The 14302-nt window shown below is 58.2% G+C and overlaps 1 protein-coding gene across 5 annotated transcripts; it reads right to left on the reverse strand.

Annotated features, from left to right (window-relative positions):
* Positions 1-1992: 1992 nt before the first annotated feature.
* On the reverse strand, positions 1993-12621 carry NDRG2 (NDRG family member 2). 5 transcript variants are annotated; one of them, XM_090054179.1, is made up of 16 exons: positions 12596-12621; positions 10089-10174; positions 9767-9811; positions 9025-9130; positions 8503-8623; positions 8221-8283; positions 7971-8031; positions 7650-7736; positions 7266-7322; positions 6869-6972; positions 6442-6486; positions 6110-6161; positions 5720-5767; positions 5111-5146; positions 4792-4843; positions 1993-3816 (listed from the first exon to the last, which is right to left on the reverse strand). In XM_090054179.1, exons 2-16 carry the CDS (start codon positions 10164-10166, stop codon positions 3653-3655), a joined length of 1119 nt encoding a protein of 372 aa, XP_089910305.1. In that variant the 5' UTR covers positions 10167-10174; positions 12596-12621; the 3' UTR covers positions 1993-3652. The 5 variants fall into 5 exon arrangements, with proteins under 5 accessions (XP_089910305.1, XP_089910304.1, XP_089910307.1 ...); XM_090054178.1 differs by having other exon boundaries at positions 12556-12600; XM_090054181.1 differs by lacking the exon at positions 12596-12621 and adding an exon at positions 4572-4605.
* Between the last annotated feature and the right edge of the window lie 1681 nt (positions 12622-14302).

Genomic DNA, 14302 nt, shown 5'->3' on the forward strand with positions numbered 1-14302 from the left:
ACAAGTAAGACAGGCTGCCTGCCTGCCCCCCTGCCCCCACCTACAAGGAAGGTATTGTTATAGATGCCTACAGCATACAGTTCCTATGGAAAGAAACTAGTCACTTGTACAGCAAAATAGCAATCCAGTTTAGAGACCACTAGGGTTTGCAAAATATCTGTTGACATTTCTTCCCCAGTGGCCTCAGATCCTTGAAAACTCATGAAACAACTACTGGAAAAAGACAGTTAAGGGACATGTAACATCTTAAAGCCTGTGCCAAGGTGTACTTGGGCCCCTCTGTGCTCTGGGTCGTGGTGACAAAGGGGCAGCATCAGCTACCTCTTCCTGCCACGTAGTCACCCCAGTTTCCCTGGGCATGTCAGTCTCTCCTCTCAGGCAGAGCTGGGTGGGTCTGGGGTATTGCTGGAGGCTGGTTTCTGGATGCCTGAGATACTTATAGAGGCAGAGCTGGGGCCAAGACTAGGAGAGGGAGTGATACTCTCAAGGGCTCTGGTGGGATCAGCAGCCTGAGCCAGGAGTGCTTGGGGTTGTGTTGTGCAGGCTCTGGATGGTAGGACCAAGGCATTGCCAGTAGGGCTGGTCCCCCAGTCCCAAAGCAGGAGCCTACCTGAGGTAAGATCACACAGACGATCAGCTGTGGAGGCCACCTGCTTGGGCTGTCCCTCTGCTGTGCCTTTTGACTGAGGGTCAGGGTTTGACTGGCACAAGTGGGGCTGCCATCCTGCCCACCTCCCCCAATCCCCTGACCCCAGGAGTTGGGGCTTTGAGCGCACCTGTGAGCCTGGGGCTCCAAGCAACTGGGGGCTGGGCAGTGATATGGGGTGCCCCCTTTGGTTGAGCACGCCTGAGCCTGTGGAGCTGGGTGTCTTCTGCCAAGGAGAGCACAGCTCAGACCTTCCTGCTGGCCCTGGCAGCTTTCCCAAACACCTGCAGGCTCTGGTTGCCCAGCCAGTCATCTGGGAGAGCCTCGTCTGACAGGTCTCAGGGGGCTCCTCAGTATCCTAAGCCCCTCAACCATCAGGGCCATACAGCTGCTTTTTGGAGGCTCAGTGCAGAGAACAGCAGTCCCTTGTTTCAAGTTGGGCTCTGTGGAACAAGGGTACATTTGATGGGTGGGCTGTGCTGCCATGACTAGGGCCTGCTCCCACCCCTTGGTCCTGGCAGCAAAAGGCTAGGCTGGCTACCTGCATGGGAAAACTGAGAAATGGGTGGGGCTCGAGCGGCAAAAGGAAACCAGAGGAAGGAGCTGGGTGTCTGGGCTTCGGCAGCATTTCACTGGTGGCTAGCTTCTTGCCCAGCCCAGTACTGAAGTGAATGGAAACAATGGGAGGCCCAGGCTGAGACATGGGCCCTTCTGGGCCAGGCACAGGAGAGGAAGGTTTTGGCTCCAAGAAGCTCTGTGCTCCATACCTGGGGTCTTCAACAGACTCTGTGGCCTAGAGCAGAGGGTCCACCCCCACCCCCAGAGACTGGGAGCAGACTGACAGGCAGAACAAAGGCTCACTAGAGGGAGGTCAGTTCATGATTGTCTCTGCTCTGCTGCTCTGTGAGGAGCTAAGCACTCCTCCCTCCTTGCCAGGAATTAAGCACTGCAAGAAATATGTCAGTAGTATTTGCTTTGACATGACCTGGGGTCTGTGCCAGGTCACATCTCAAATGGCAGCTGTTACGGAGGTGTGCCTGGAGCCTAAAAAGGTGCGTTGAAAATACTGCAGCAAGGAACCAGCAAGGGATGTTGTGCTATAGAGGGTTAGGAAGGGGGTCCTGTGCTGCAGGGACTGGATGCACCATGGCATCACCTGGGTGTGGCAGCGTACCTCTGCAGGCTGTTCTTTGTGTCCTGGGCGTTGGGCCTGCTCCCCCTTCTGTGTTCTGGATCTTACCAGGCACGCGTCCAGCCGGGCCCAGCTCCTCTCGCACGGCCTCTGCTGGTACTCAGGGGAAGGGCTGACGGTTTCCTTCAGAACAGATGGGACGTGGAGCCTGGGGAAGATTTCTCTACAGACTTTATTGTTATCGCTGGGATATGCCATCACTCTGGTGTAGGCAGAACATCATGGGCACAGATTTGCTACAACCAGAGCCCTTTTACATCCGCAGCCCAGGTGGAGCTCAGTACAGCTGGAAACGGAGCCCCTTCCATTGCAAGTACAGGCAAAGTTCTGCTACATGTGAAACCCAGTTCCAACAGCGTCCACCATGCAGTCAACAGTCAAAATCCACTACACATACAGCCAGTTGGTCACACTCAGACCCTGTCCTTGCAATGTTCAGTACACTAGCAGCCAGATCTCAGTGCTGTCAAGAGGCTTTCAACATCCAGAGCCCTGTATTTCTGTGCCCGTTACAAACCTGCTACAGCTGGAGCTAAGACAGTCAAGAGCTGCTACAGTCAAGAGTCTTGTACAGCGCCCCTTATAAAGGCTAGCACAGTCAAAAGCTAGTACAGCAGTGGCCTGGGATAACTGGAACCTCTCCTAGTCAAAAGCCATTATAACCAGAGGCTGGTACAAACAAGATTCAATGCAACCAGCCCTCAATACAGTCAGAGCCCACTACAGTCTGAAACTATCACAGTCAAAGCCCACTAGTCAGATCCAAAACAGATAAAAACAAAGTACACTCAAGAGAGTGGTGTGGTTGGATCCCACATAGAACTTAATACAGTTGATGTGTGGTTGTCAAGAGTTCGCTACAGGCTGAAGCCATTTTGGCATTGCTTCCCAGAACATCACCTCTGTGCGCCATCCCAAGAGAAACACCTCCCCTTGCTCCAAGCCTCCCCCCACCCAACAGAACAAGTTGCTGACTCGGCAAATCTCCGATCAGCGGTGGTTCCCAGATCCCGTTGCAAACACACGCCACTAAACTACGCAGGGTTAGTGCACAGCGCCCTCCCTTGCCCCTTGGCACCTCTCCCTTACTCAAGAGAAGTACCTCAGAGACACCAAGGCCAAGACGAGTCAAGAAAACAAATCCTTTCAATGGGGAAAATTCTGGGGGAAGTTGGGGAATTACATTTGCAATGGATCCTGGAAAGGACAGAAGGGAGAGGGGAGATTCATAGGCATCAAGATACACCAAAAACAACACTCAGGACAGAGGGATGGGTGGGTTTGGGGAGCAGACAAGTCTCAGGATGGCAGAGTAACCTTTGGACAGATGGCACTGGGCAGGTGTTAGGATACCCAATAAGGTGGTCTCTGCACAGATAAATGGGTGGAGGCACCCCCAGGAAAGACAAAAAGAACAAGGACACAGATAGTGGCTGGTGGTTCTCCCAGGACAGATGGACAAAGGGGTGGGGGCGGGGGACAGAGAGATCTCCCAGAGCTTGGGGCAAGGAAGCAGGGGGTGCAGGGAGAGCTCCCCAGAGAGCCTCCTCCTTTCCCCCGTCCCACCCCCTGAGGTTGGGAGAGTGGGGGAGGGACTGAGGGGCTGGGGGGAACTGAGGGATTAATCCCATGTGCTTTTAGGCGTGTTAAAGGCGGCCCTCTCTGGCTGCCAGTAGTTGCTGGGGCTTTCCTTGGTTTAGTACCGTTATGGGGTGAGTGTGGCAGGCTGTGGCAGCCAGAGCCCCCAGCGGGGTGGCGGGAAGGCCCGGCAGGTCAGAGGCGGGATGCATCACCATCCCCTGCCCCTCTTCCACTTAGCAGGAGACCTCCATGGTGGGAACGGCAGGTGTCTGCGGGCCCCCCGACTCGCTGCTCTGGGACAGGGTGCGTGAGCGAGAGCGGTTGCCATCGCCCGAGGCTGCGCTGGTGAGCGAGGCGGTGCGGGACCGTGACAGGCGCGTCATGCAGGAGGAAGCCACTGTACAGGGAAGAGAGAAGGGAGAGCAGTCAGATAGGAGGGGAGCTGCCCCCTAGACTCACCTACTAGCTACAGGCTCTGCTCCTACTCCCACTGAGGGCCAGGCCTCACCCTGCTCACTGCCACAGAATGGCAGTCCCCTCTACTCCCACCACCAGGGACATGGCCCTGTCCCACAGCCAACAATTCAGGAATCTCCCCTCCTACCCCTAGTGACAGGCCCTCTCAAGCTCAAGGGCCCCTGACCCTCCGCATCTCCTGCCCACCAAGCTGTACGCCCAGCCCACAACTGCAGTGCCCCATGCAAATGTGCTGAGGGATGCAGGGGATGGACTCAGTTGGCTCACGCAGGGGCAGAGAGTAGGGATAATTTCCTGACCTGAGCTTCTCTGCCTCCCTGGACTCACCCCCTCTCCCCAGCTGCCTCCGAGTCCCATGTGCAGGCATCCATGCGGAGAGTGGGGGAGCAGAGCGTGAAGAGGCTGGCAGGTAGTGTGCAGGCAGGAGGAAGCTCACAGAGATTGGGAGGCGGTGGAATAGTGAGGGGCGGCGCCTGGGAGGTCATGGCAGTTGCGGAAGTCAGTGCTGAGTGTATGGGATCCATGTGTGCCCGGGGGCGGGGGGGGGCAGCTGGATGGGTGTGGGAATATGCCCGAGCAATGGTGGGGAGTGAGTAGGGGTGTTGGAAGTGTGCAGAAGACATAATGGGAGGCGTGGGGGGAATTTGTGGGCTGATAACATCAAAGGTACCTGACCCCTGGCTGAGTTTTCTGTCGAGGATGTGGGGGACTGGGGGAGAGAGACACAGAGATGTCAGCCCACAGGAAATGTTGGGGACTGAGGCACCGGGGCAGGGATGATGCGTGGGTGGGAAATGGGCAGCAGGATGGCAACACCTGGAAGCTCCTGGTGTATAGTCGAGGGGCTGCCAGGATCAGGACTGCTCCTGCCCCCACCCCCAGTGCAGTTACTTACTGTATCCCATGCCTTGGACGAAGTACTTGAAAGCTTCAGTGAGCTTCCCAGGCTGTGAGGGAGATGAAACAGGCAGTGGTTAAACCACCCCCCATGGCAGCAATACCTAGCCCTGGTGGTGCCTCACTGCCTTCTCTATACCCCACACCAACCCCCAATGTTCATCCCCACACAGCTTCTTCTGTAAGACGAGACCCCATCTGACATCATGTACCCCATCACCACAGCAGCATCCAATCTGCACCCAGCAATGCCTCACACTGCCCTTTAGCCACTTGTAGAGCTCATCTCCCCAAAGTCCTTTGGAAATCTCACTTACCTGGGTCAGCTGGGGCTGCCCTCCAGAATCTGCCATCTGAAGAAGAAGAGAGAGAGAGGGCAGGATCAGCACCAGTGAGACCACGGCCAGCACGCAGGAGGCAGCTCTGGGTAAGCATGGGCTAGATAAGAGCACAGCCTTGTGCAGGGGCAGAAAAAGACTTGGGAGGGCCAGAGGTGCATAGGAGACTGGAAGAGCCTGCTCAGCCAGGCGAAACAGGGATGGCTGTCTAGAAGCACAACAGAGGGTTAACATCAGGCAGAGAGAAAAGCAGTTGGAGGATGCCACATCAGATCAAACAGGGGTGGCCATGGCGGCATTCCCACTAGGAACGGGCAGAGAGCTCCAGAGCAGGACGGGTCTGGAACGGCTTCTCAAGAAGAGCAGCAAGGGTTTCAGCCTGAACTGTGTGAAGCGGGTGACGGGATACTTGGCCTGCAGGAACTGGGTGTGATAAGCAGGGAGGTCCCTGCCAGGCCTGACTCTGATGGTGTCAGGATGAAACAGCTTCAAGCTGAGCGTGTGTGTGTGTGTGGGGAGCCCAGGGCTGGAATAAGAGGGGGAGACAGTGGATCAGGAGTGAGGGCATGGGCTGGACAGGTCACTCACCTTGAGGAAAGAGGTCTGTGTGGGGTCCAGCTTGGAATTACACTCCACCTGGTGGGTGGGGGTAGGGGGGAAGAGATGGCACATGAAAGAGGAGCAAGGACACACCCCGACATTGGAAATACAACCCACCCCAAATACAGCATAGGGCAGAGTCCCTTAAATTCCCCATGAGGAGGAGCACCACAGTCCAATGCCAACCTTCCCCTTGGCAGCAAATCCCCAATGCGGGGCCACGTGCAGGCACGTATGCTGCATTGTGTAGCTGCACACGTCAGGTCTATGCTTAGGCAGACGCGCATCACTATACTGTGCAGCTGTATCAAACTGCATGTTGCATGACTGGTGTGCAGTGTTATGGGTGTGCTGTTGTTGGACTGCTGAGCTACTCACCACAGCATCTTCATGGGGGGCTTGGTCTCCCACCACAAGCATCACAGGGCACCTGCACAGACATGTGGAAGGACTATCACAGCCCCCTGCTGCTCCCTCATGCTACCATGCCTAGGCAGCTGCTGGGGGGTGGGGGAGGCAAAGCTCATAGGAAGGGGGTAGGCACCCTGGAAGAGGTGTCTGGCAAGGAGAGAAGCTTCCTTTCCTGCTTTCAGCCTCACAGACAGGCAGCCTCCCCTTCTCCCTCACACACCTCTCCCCATCTCATGGCTGCTGCAGGGTCCTGGGACGAGGGAGGGAGCCAGAGGGCAATAGGTGGAGCAGGCACTTACTTGAAGGTGACATCTCCTCCGCGCTCCAGGTTCAAGTCCCTGCGGCTGTGAGAAGGGAGTGGGGAAAATCAGGCGGAGCCTGTACAGCTGCTCTGTGGCTGTCCCAGGCACTCCCCAGGGCATGATGCCCATGCCCCCAACACCCGTTCTAGAAGCTGCAAGCAGATCCAGCCCCAACCAGTGTTCTATGGCTCTTGCTCAAGGGCTTGCTTCCCCTGCCTCCAGCAGTGTGCCTGTCCTAGGAGCCAGTACCAGGCCCTCCCAGTGACCTCAAGTCTCACTGCCCTCCCCCTGCAGCCGATTCCAGCTGCACAGACCCCTAGAGCCATCAGTGCCACCCTCTGAAAGTTAAAGGCAGCCTCCCAGCTCCCTCCAAAACCCATAGCACATTATAATGTCTGCATCTCAGCCCCTGCTCGGTGCTCACCTATTGTAGCTGCTCCAGTACAGCTGGATGTTGCTGAGGTTGGGGGCTGTGCTCAGCGCCTCTCTGCGTTGCTGTACCAACTCTGTGCTGTTAGAGATCTCCTCCTGGGGGTGGGTGAAATGTTACATACTGACCTCTACATGCTCCCCTAGCAGCTCCCTCTCACCCTGATGTGCCCCTTGGTTATCAGAAAGCTCCTTACTGCCACACCTTCCTCCAGCCCTGACCCTCTTCTTCTCTGAGCCACCTTCACTGTGGCTGCTGTCCGCATGCCTAATCCCTCTCTCTACACTCTCAGGCCCACCCCACCTCCCTCCCAGCCCATGAGAAGGGTCCAGAGCAGCCAAGGGGGGTGGGGCAGGGGGTGACATGCAAAGAGTTCCTTCCCACCACTCACCTGGCTGAAGAGATGTGCTAGGATCATCTCAGGTATGGATGAAGTCAGGCCAGTCAACTGTGGGGCAAGGACAGAGAGTGAAGTTAGAGGGCCATGGAGAGAGACAGGGTCCACAGAACAGTGTGAGGGGACAGGGCTGGGGCGGGGAGGGGATAGGGCTGCTGGGTGGTGTGGGAGCTGTTGCTTTTGCCTCCTACTGACAAACTGTAGGCCACAGCTCCCACTGGTGTAAAGTGGGTTCACACTGATCTCAGAGTTGGACATTTGCTCCACATCTATTCCAGGACAGAGCAGAAGCCTGGTTCCCCAGTAGTAAGGGCTCTGAGGTAGCTAGACCTGGGGTCTTGGGAAGGGTCCCCCTCATGTCCCACCACACCCTGTTACCTTGTGGGCTGCCCAGTCCATCCAGCCCTTGGCATTGGGATCAATGTTGATCAGTACCAAACCTTCCACAGTATCAGCATGAGAAAGCTAGGGGGAAAGATAAAGGAGTGAGAATTAACTTGACCTCCAGCCTTCCTGATGTTTTTAACTTCCAACCCTCAGTCCCCTGCTAGCCCAGACCTGGGCTCCCTAAGTTTGTGCCAGTGTAGCCAGAGCCCTTCACTCTTGCACCCCTGCTCCCCCCAGCTCTGCCTGTGTCCCTCGTTTTTAATTCACAGCCCCTTCTTAGCCCAGCCTTGGCTCTGAATCCCCATCACTCACGCCATAGCGGCCAAGGACGTAGGCACCAGCTCCCACTCCAATGCCGATGATGCTGGTGAAGCTGCACAAGAGAAGAAAAGGGGGCATTAATGTACTGTATCACTGGCTGTTCTCATTGGCTTATATCCCCTCCCAACCCTACCAAGTCCTACACAGTTATGTTCCCCTCTTTCTACTGCATGGGGTGCCTCTATCTCTGATAGCTTCCAGTTATGGCATAAGCTGGACCTCCAGACATTCTCATACTCACTTAAGGTACTGCAGGATGCAGGGGATCATGTCAGCCAGCTGGTCCAGTGAAGGGTACTGGTACCTGAAGCCAAGAAAGGGTCAGACAGTGAGAAGAGCCACAAACTGGGGCCAAAGACGGGGGGGAGGAGGGGCAGACCTAGGGCGAAGCTCAGAAAGGACCTTAATGGGTGGCTCACCCCAGGGGAAGGAGTGGGATGAAGGAGGCAGCACTTGGGGTACAGGTAGCTCATCCTACAGGAACAAGGTGAAGGAAGGGGCAGGTGGGGCCCAGGTAGCTCACCCGATGGGGAACACTGGAGCACCATCCTCCATGCCTGGTGCATCAATATGGACCACCACAAAGTTCTTGACGATCTCCTGCATGTCCTCATAGTGGAAGAGTGTCTCGAAGCAGGACTTGTCTGGGAGGGAAGAATGGGATGAACATGGTGGTTACTGCAGGAACAGGATGGAGTGCAAGAGGGTGCTGGTGTCTCCCAGCAAAAGTGTTAGGTCTGTAGGGCTGCAAGATAGGAGGGCACTGGGGTGAATGGAGCAGGCCATGAAGCTTTTACCAGCTAGGAGAGTTCCTGCAAGCAGGGCCAAGGTGCCCTGGGAATGACAGTAAAGTAGGGGCATTGGCTTCTCCAAGCACGGATGCACTAGCATGTGGGAATGGGTTCCTGCCTTTTCTCACCCAAGGGTCCTCTGGGGAGCAGGACAGGGCTGAGGGAGAAGAGTCCACTGCTACTTCTGCTCCAGCCTTTCTTAAAAGAAGCCCTGTAGGGAGTAGGGGTGCAGTCCTTGCCTTAAGCACACTTACGGTTGAGGCCCACATCGTGGTAAGTCAAGATGGCTGGGCGTTTCGGCTTGGGGGTGCCATGGATGGTGAAGGTCACCAGTCCATAAGGTGTCTCCACCGAGTGCTTCTGTCCAGGAAAGACAGAGGGTGTGAGGCAGGATCACAGTGCAGTGAGGGCAGACAGTACTGGGGTACATTGGGCTCTGGTTACCTGATGTGTTGGGCTGCACTGTCCCTGTATTAGGGGAGCTGGAGATATTGCACTCCAAATGATGTTCCCTTACCACCTGCCTTGGCACACTCACAGCACAGCGCCCGCATACCCAGATAGAGTTCACGGGAGGAACCAGGGCAGGGGCATGGGGTTCCTTAGGCTTCCCAATAACAGTATGAGGGCAGCAGGAATGAGAAGTAAGTCCCAGCCCTGTGGGTTCACCCTCAGGGGATTCAGTACAAGTTGTAGGTAATGGGAAAGGTGGATGTCACTCCAGCACCAGGTCTATCCTGGGCACCCAGATTCAATCCCCAGGTCTGGGAAATGTGTGCGATGCATGGGGATAAAACAGGAGCGAGACTGGGAATCAGGACTCTTGGGTTCTTTTTCAACCATGGGAGGTGAGGAATGGTGAATTGTGGAAGCAGGCAGGGCTGGGAGCCCAGTACCTGCATGCTTTTCTGGCTGTGCTGTAGTCCATGGGGCTGAACCATGCTGCCCAGACCCCATGGATTTCAGCACTATGGCCCATAGGGGCTGGCTGGTTACCTGGCCATGGTCCTGTGAGAGTCTGGCAGCTAATAGCTCAGCATCCTAAAAGAGAGAGAGAGAAGGGGCAGCAGAGGAGGGTTGGAAGAAGGGGCAGTAGAAGAGGGTTGGAAGAAGGGGGTTGCAGTGGATTCATGAGGGAAGGGACTGGTGAGGGGCTGGCTGATTCAGGCCAGGCTGGGGCTATTACAGGTAGGAGAAGGGGCAGGGGTGTAGAGATGTGTTGGGAGGGGGAAAGGAAAGGGGTGAAACCAATGCAGAGCAGGGTTGTGGGTGCTATGAAGAAAAGCCATCCCCTCCCTGTGCCCACTGGCCCCCTGACCTTGCCTGGCTCAGACTGGGCAGGGGACACCAGCAGGGGCTTCCCCTCCGTGATCTGCACCTCATGGAGCTCTGTCATGGCTGCGCCTGGAGGGAGAGAGGAGGGGAAAGGGGACACAGCAGGGAGGGATGATGGCCACAGCAACCTCAATGCACTGCTCTGCCCCTAGGCTGCCTCCCAGACCTGGCATGTCTGGCCATCACCCACCACATCACTGCCACACAGGAACAATGCTTCGGAGCACTGCTGCACGGGTGCACAGAACTGGGGCTGTGCCAGTATGCAGCAGGCAAAGAGAATTGGGGCCCCTGATAGCCCAATGACAGGGCCTCTAAATGTGTAGTTCACTTGCAACAGAGGTTCACAAAGACCTCCAATTCTTACTTCTCTCCAGCGGTGGGCCAATGCACAGACCCCCCAGCCACTGCACCAATTCCAAGGCAAATGCCCCCCAGCATACTGCTCCCAGCATGCAAAGCCTCCCAGCACTGCAGTACTGCAGACAAACAACTCCCCACTCATGCAGTCCCACATCCACGCCCATGTCTACACTTCTATATCACTTCGACCCCCACCCACCTGCAACCCAAAACCTCCATTCACCCCATCCTCAGAGCCTACTTCCTCCCCATTCTTCTGCCCCATGCACTCACCCCGCTCACCTGCCTGCCCCCCCAAACTCCTGCCTCTCTCTGGTACACCTCAGCCCCACTCCCTGCTTTGACCCTGCTTTCCCACCAACTTGACACTTCTTCCCACTTGTGGAGAGCGAAAGGAGTACATCAGCAGCTGCCAGCATAGGGTTATGGAGCCAGGCAAGGGGAGCTGGGAAGAATGGGGATCAAAACCTGGGGCAGTGATCCTGGTAGAGGCTATGATGAAGCCAGACAGCTGGCGGGTCAGGGCAGAGAGAACAGGGTGAAGAGACAGGCTGGCAGAGGGGATAGAAAGGAGGGACTGGGGAGGCCAAGGAAGCAAAGGGCAATGGAGGGACAAGGGCGCCTGGGTCTTATATAAGAACATAAGCAGTGCCATATTGGGTTAGAGCAATGGCCCATTTAACCTAGTATCCTGTGTCCAACAGAGAGATGTTTTTAAGAGAGAGTATACGAATAGTACGTGTCATACCCTGCCCAGCATCAATCACCATTGATTTAGGGATGTCAAAGGATATATCCCTGGCTGGTCTAGTCTATCGCTCCCAATGAAGACCGTTCTATTTCACAGCTCCATGAATAGGTCTAATTCAAGGGGTCAAAGATTGAACCTGGTTATATCATCTGCCTCTGGAACCTCCTGTGTATGAGCTTCACAAGTCAATGAGGTGCTGTGCAAAGAAGCTCTTCCTTTTGCTTATTTTCAACCCATCTCCTGAGTGGGTGTCCCCCTAGCCCTTGTATTTTGGGACATGGTGAATAACACATCCCTATTTTGCTTTGTCCACAACCTTCCCCTTAAGGGAAAGGATACTTTATTCTATAACCCCGGGGGACCGCAGGCCATGGGTGATAATATGCACCCGGCTGGCTTGGATGATTCCCATACCTCTTTGGGCCCAGCCTCTCCTCACCCTGTCTAATGGTGTACGTGGTAGAGTCACCGAGAGGCAGAGCTGCAAAGGAGCTCCACAGGTCTAGTCCAGCATTTCTCAACCTGTGGGTCGTGATCCAAAAGTGGGGCGGAGGAATACATGGAAGGATTGTGAAAAAAACCCTTTAAGCATGGATTCTCCTTTCAAGGACAGAAACGTGGCAACCTGTGGCTTTTCCCTTGCAGGCCGCAGAGCTCGGGGCTGCCTGGGGTCCCCCCAGCCCACACTGCAGGGCCGCAGGTCGGGAGCGAGGGGCACTGGGTGGGAACCAGCCATCGATGTTTACAAGTGGGCCCTGGTGCAAAAAGAGGTTGAGAACCGCCAGTCTAGTCCGGAGGCAGCATCACCCCTGTCCAAACCGCCCCACGCAAAGTGTTTAGACGAGGGATTCGCAAGACGACCAGCACCGCACGGCGCACCCTGCCACCTGCCGCAGGTGACGCCAGGGGCCGCAGCTTCTGTGGAAGTGCTCACACAGGCTGCACCGGGGCCCGCTCCCGACCCGAGGGGCCCCAACTCCGGCACCGGGCTGGCCCTGAGCCAAGGGGCCAGACGCTGCAGCCAGGACCCTGCGGCCCCCCCGCCCGGCCGCGCCGGGAGAAAGGCTTCAAAACACCACCCCCGTGAGGCGCGGCGGGCCGGGGCCGCGGCCGGGGTCGGGTCCCCCCCGCGCAGCCGGCAACAGCCCGCCCGCAGCCATCACCCGCACCGCGATCCTGGGCCTGGCGCGGCCCGTCCCCGCGCGGGGGTCCCGCCCGGCCCCACAATGCTTTGCGGCCGCTTCTCTTGGCATGACCCCCCGCCGGGGGCCCGGGCACCGTGCGGGGCAGCGCACAGCACCCCCGAAAGCCCCCGGCCCCACCCCGCCCCCCCTACCTGCCCCGCCGCGCCCCGCGCCGCCGCCACCTTCACTTGCCTTTGACGGTCTGCAAACAACCCGCGCCCCGCCCCTCGCCCCCCCTCGCCCCGCCCCCCGGCGCCGACCCCCCCCCCCCCGCCCCGCCCCGCGCCCCGCCCCTATTGCCCCCCGCCCCTCCCTCCCAGTATGACGCAGAGCCCCCCCCCCACGGCAGAGCCCCCGCCCGCCCGTGGCGCTGGGTGGCAGGTGGGGGCGGGGCGCGGGGTGCGAGGCCAGGGCAGGGCAATCCGGGCCTGACCTGACCAGGGCAGCAGGAACAAGGGACAGGCCCCCAGGTCCCCCCGAGCCCCTGGGGCCAGGCCAGGCCGGTCCTGCCCGCGTGGCACATTCCTGGACCCGTCCGACCTGTCTGGCAGGAGCCCGGGCACCTGCCTGCACCGCTGTGCCATGCTGCACGCGTCTGGGCGGCCAGCCCGCCACACCCGGCTACCTGCCACCGGGCACCCCAGCTGCCGTGGGGGGAGCGGGGAGACGCTGCGGGACGGGCCATTTGGGCTTGGGCATTTGGCTCCCAGAGGGAGCGCTGTGTGGCGTCACCACAGGCCCGCCGTGCCCACCAGCCCTGTGGCTGCATCTCCGCTCATCTCCTCTCCTTTCCATTGCCCCAGCCCCGTCGCCCCTGTGGCCCGCGAGCTGCCAGCTGGGGACGGGCTGCCGGCATTCGGTCTGTCGGGTTGGCGCCTGCGCATCTTCTCCAAGCCCTGCCGCTGGCCCGCTTCCGCTCCCTTTTCTCGCGGGGAGGCCGGTGCCCATCCAAAGGCCTAGCCCTGACCGGGCCGGGCCAGGATGACTTCCTGCAGGCAGAAGGTCGATAGTCGCCTAACCAAGGGCCAGGACCTCTTGCCCCCCAAGGTGATTGGCCTGTAACCGAGGCACCTGGGGTTCACTCCTGGCTCCACCCAGGCCCCCAGAGACCTGCCCTCCTGCAGCGGCTCCCCGCTGGCAAAGGTGCCTTCCTAAATCCAGCCCCAAGCCCCCGTGTAACCTGAACAGCCCCAAGCCCCCTCCCTTCCCAGTGCCGTACCCAGATGTCCCTCGTTTCCCTGGCTGCCCCCCTCCTGCTCCTTCCCTTCCACCCACGCCCCATCCCTGCCTGAACATGCTGTTCCGGAAGCAAATGCTGTCATGGGCTTGGAGTGGCCAGGGAGGCACCAGCCCCTCCTTGGCCCCCCGAGCCTGGGCCTCATCACCCCCAAACTGCAGCTCAGCTGGGAAGACCCTTGGCTGTGAGTGGAGAGAAACTTCCCCCCCACACCCTCAAAATAGGATGTAGGAAAAGAGACGCTGGAGAAGCTCCAGTCCGACTGGCACCACCGCAGCATCTAGTCCTTTGCCTGGCTGGAGGGGGTTGGGGCTGGGCTGGTAGGGGGGCTCTGGGGCAGGCGGGAAGGGCACCGGCAGGGCTGGGGCAGGGGGAACCCCGGGCCTGGGCAGGAGGCTCCCAGCTCTGCTTGGCATGGGCCCAGAGGAGCTGGCACGGGAAGCTGCAAAACAAGCTGAGGGGGGTCAGCTGGGAGACAAAAAAACAGCTCTAAAAATAGGAGGCTTGGCCAAGCATGCGAGCTGGGACAGGAGTGATTTAAAGGGGCCAAGGCTGGGGGCAGGGAGGGGGCCAAGGAGCTGTGGAAGACAGAAGGCCCTTGATTGGGGTGCCAGGGCTGGAGCTCCCCTTGATGGGAGGTGGCACACGTAACCCCTTGGGGA

This window comes from Crocodylus siamensis, chromosome 6 (genome assembly GCF_052110815.1).
Source record: "Crocodylus siamensis isolate JL-2025a chromosome 6, ASM5211081v1, whole genome shotgun sequence".
Taxonomy (NCBI): Eukaryota; Metazoa; Chordata; order Crocodylia; family Crocodylidae; genus Crocodylus; species Crocodylus siamensis.

Bases quoted from the DNA above. Each gene is read 5' to 3' on its own strand.
- NDRG2 (XM_090054181.1), bottom strand. From the start codon at position 10,166: ATGACAGAGCTCCATGAGGTGCAGATCACGGAGGGGAAGCCCCTGCTG. The intron at 8,032-8,220 runs GTGAGTATGAGA...TCTCTTGTGCAG, and splicing joins TGCATCCTGCAGTACCTTAA to CTTCACCAGCATCATCGGCA. The intron at 5,768-6,109 runs GTGAGTAGCTCA...CCCACCCACCAG, and splicing joins CCCCCCATGAAGATGCTGTG to GTGGAGTGTAATTCCAAGCT.